The sequence below is a fragment of the Branchiostoma floridae genome, chromosome 8 (genome assembly GCF_000003815.2).
Source record: "Branchiostoma floridae strain S238N-H82 chromosome 8, Bfl_VNyyK, whole genome shotgun sequence".
NCBI lineage: Eukaryota > Metazoa > Chordata > Leptocardii > Amphioxiformes > Branchiostomatidae > Branchiostoma > Branchiostoma floridae.
This window is the reverse complement of record NC_049986.1, coordinates 5,425,266-5,427,918: the sequence shown is the minus strand read 5'-3', so window position 1 is coordinate 5,427,918 and position 2,653 is coordinate 5,425,266. Positions and strand designations below refer to the sequence as shown.

At 43.9% G+C, this 2,653-nt stretch overlaps 1 protein-coding gene across 1 annotated transcript in view; it reads right to left on the bottom strand.

Moving 5' to 3' along the window:
• Positions 1 to 2,346, bottom strand: part of LOC118421145 (fibrinogen C domain-containing protein 1-like) — a 12,198-nt gene extending 9,852 nt beyond the window's left edge. The window contains exons 1-5 of the mRNA XM_035828305.1: positions 2,097 to 2,346; positions 1,177 to 1,333; positions 666 to 811; positions 292 to 388; positions 26 to 190 (exon numbers count right to left, since the gene is read on the bottom strand). Of these exons, the coding sequence (XP_035684198.1) occupies positions 26 to 190; positions 292 to 388; positions 666 to 811; positions 1,177 to 1,333; positions 2,097 to 2,333 (802 nt within the window). The 5' untranslated portion in view covers positions 2,334 to 2,346. The remainder of the gene's footprint in view (positions 1 to 25; positions 191 to 291; positions 389 to 665; positions 812 to 1,176; positions 1,334 to 2,096) is intronic.
• Between the last annotated feature and the right edge of the window lie 307 nt (positions 2,347 to 2,653).

Genomic DNA, 2,653 nt, shown 5'->3' with positions numbered 1-2,653 from the left:
ACGGACTGGCTATCAACTCACACACCTGCAGTGCCATTATAACCGTCCACAGTCAGCCTGTACTTGTGCACCTCATCCTCCACCCTGAAGATGTTGTACTTGGCGTAGGCCGTGTTACCCTCAAAGTCCTCCAGATCCACCCTCAGTTCGTACACATCCTGGGCCGTCAGGCGGTGCAGGTGGTCATTGCCTGATGTCCAAGAAACGCAGAACACGTCACATGCAATAATGCTTTACAAAGAAAGTAGCCACTTCAACCATTTGTCAAATGTTCTGTAACCATATGCATACCTAGCCAGAACTCTCCCCTCAGGTCACCAAACCCTGTCTTGTACGCCTGCCAGTCTCGGTAGAAGTTCATTGAACCGTCTTGACGCTTTTGAAACAGCTGCAAATGCAAATATTGTCAAGAATATACTTTAGAAAGGCTGTGATTAGTTGTGTATAACGTCTGTAGCCCAAACAATCTACGTGAGCCTATCATGGTAAAATTGCTCTTTAGATGCCCCCTCGGCGAACAGAAAGTTTAATTTGATTATCTAGAGGTCCAATGCATAGAACGACAACTCAAATGTAATTCTAGTTTCAAATACGTCCTGGGGAAAATGATATGGTGCTAAAGATTGATGCATAAAGACAAATTTCAAAAGATAACACAATCTCACCGTCCATCCACCCCCGTCAGTGTCCATATCACAGTAAACATGAACAGCACTTTTGCCATCGCCCTCAGGGTAGATGGTGTACACCCCGCTGGTGTCGTGTCCAGTTGTCAACAGCTCCATACAGTCACGGGGACCGCTTAGCCTGTCTTGAAGTTGTGTGTATAAAGGTGTATGTATTAGCTTGAGAAACTGGAACCATTATCAAAGAAAGATATACCGTCGTGTGTGACTGGTAGAGCGTCCGGCTTAGAATCTAGAGGTCCCGAGTTCGATACTCGTCGTGCCCTTGACGTTGTGCCCTTGGGAAAGACATTTTATACGACCTTCATCACTTCACTCAGGTGTAAAAATGGGTACCTGACTTTGGACTGGGAGGTAGAAGAAAAGACTACCTTCTGTCTGTACTGTGTATGTGGCACTGTTCTGTAAATTACTAACTTAAGTGCAGTGCCACATCTTCCTCGTCTGTCAAAAAGCAAACAGAAAATAAGGAAAGATATTGGAAATGAACCTGATAATTGGCTCAGAAGGGTCTGCATCTGCCGAATGGTGTTGGCCTGGCTGTTGACTGTATCCTCTAGTTGTAACATGGTGTTAGCCTGGTCACCCACTGTTGCTTCCAGCTCTTCAACCATGGCCTGCTGTTGCTGGAAAGCGCTGGCTTGGTGCTACAGGATATAAGAATGGGTTCGGTGATACTATCAAGGTTACAATACTTTCAAGTTAAGGTATTATATATTAGTACGTTGCTCTCAAAAGTGCGATGCGAGGTAAATGATGTAGCGCTACCATATGCCGTGCACTACCTTCTGTCGTTCACTTTGGGTTATTCACACATATATATATCTAGTTGAAAGAAAGAAAGAGTGAACGAGTATGATCATTAGTGATTCTTTTCTCTGTGCAATGCTATAAGTAAGTCTGTATCCAGCGACACAAGAGCTCGTGTCCTCTATGTCTACATGTAGGTATCACGCTTGACGTATCACATATACGATTGGACATTATGCACTTCGTTCCCTTTTTCTGAATAGCAGGAACGCTAATAAACCGTAATCTCGTTATTTTAAGGTGTTTGATTTGAAAACTTTGGCCACTTACAATGAAACTTCGTCGAGTCTTAGTCTTTTAAACGGATTGCACAGAAGGAAAAAGGCTCAAGTGAAGGGCAATAGGTCACGCTAGCGCAATTCGTCAATGTAAACCTCTGAGTTCAAATGTGTGCTTGCACAGCATGGAGAAAAATAACAGGCCATGTATTGTTCTTTCTAGAAGACTGATATATCAAGACAAGTTAACATTTGGCTCAGCTCACGTGTTCCTTACATGAGTGTGTAATAAAATGGCGTTTTGAACGATTCGGACGGCATTTGGTAGCACTACGTTATCTGTAGAAGACAGTTTTAAGATGGGAACATCTATTAGACTTACTGTTCCCCCACAGCATTTCTGAGTCTCGTTCTTCAGTGCCTCTAACTCGCTCTCCAGCTTGTCCTGTCTAGTTAAGTACTGTAGAAGTTCTCCATATGCCAGACAAGACCCAGTCAGGGTGACGTGTTCTCCAATTTCACTCTCGGGCCACACCCCGGCCCCCTCTGAGCCATGTTGGGCTGCTGACCTGCTGAGTTGGTGCAGTAGAACAAGGACTACTGTGGTAAGGACAGCCATGGTGACGTGACAGAAAAACTACTGGTAAAGGTCCACTCGCCTGGGGTTTATATAGATTAGGCCACAGCAAGTAAATGTTATGGATGACATCCTCTGCAGACTGCAAAAATAGTGCGATAGGGCGGGAAAAAAACAAGATGGGTGGAAAAAAAGATGGCTACATTTTCACAAATAGGCACCATAAAGTTGTGATGAATGTTGTAACAAAATTAAAGGGACAAAACATGGTATCAGAGCCAACAAGGCATTAATTCCTGTATTCAATGTACTGGTGTGGTAAAAGTGACACTACTGTGGTAGATTGGCATCACCAACAAAGT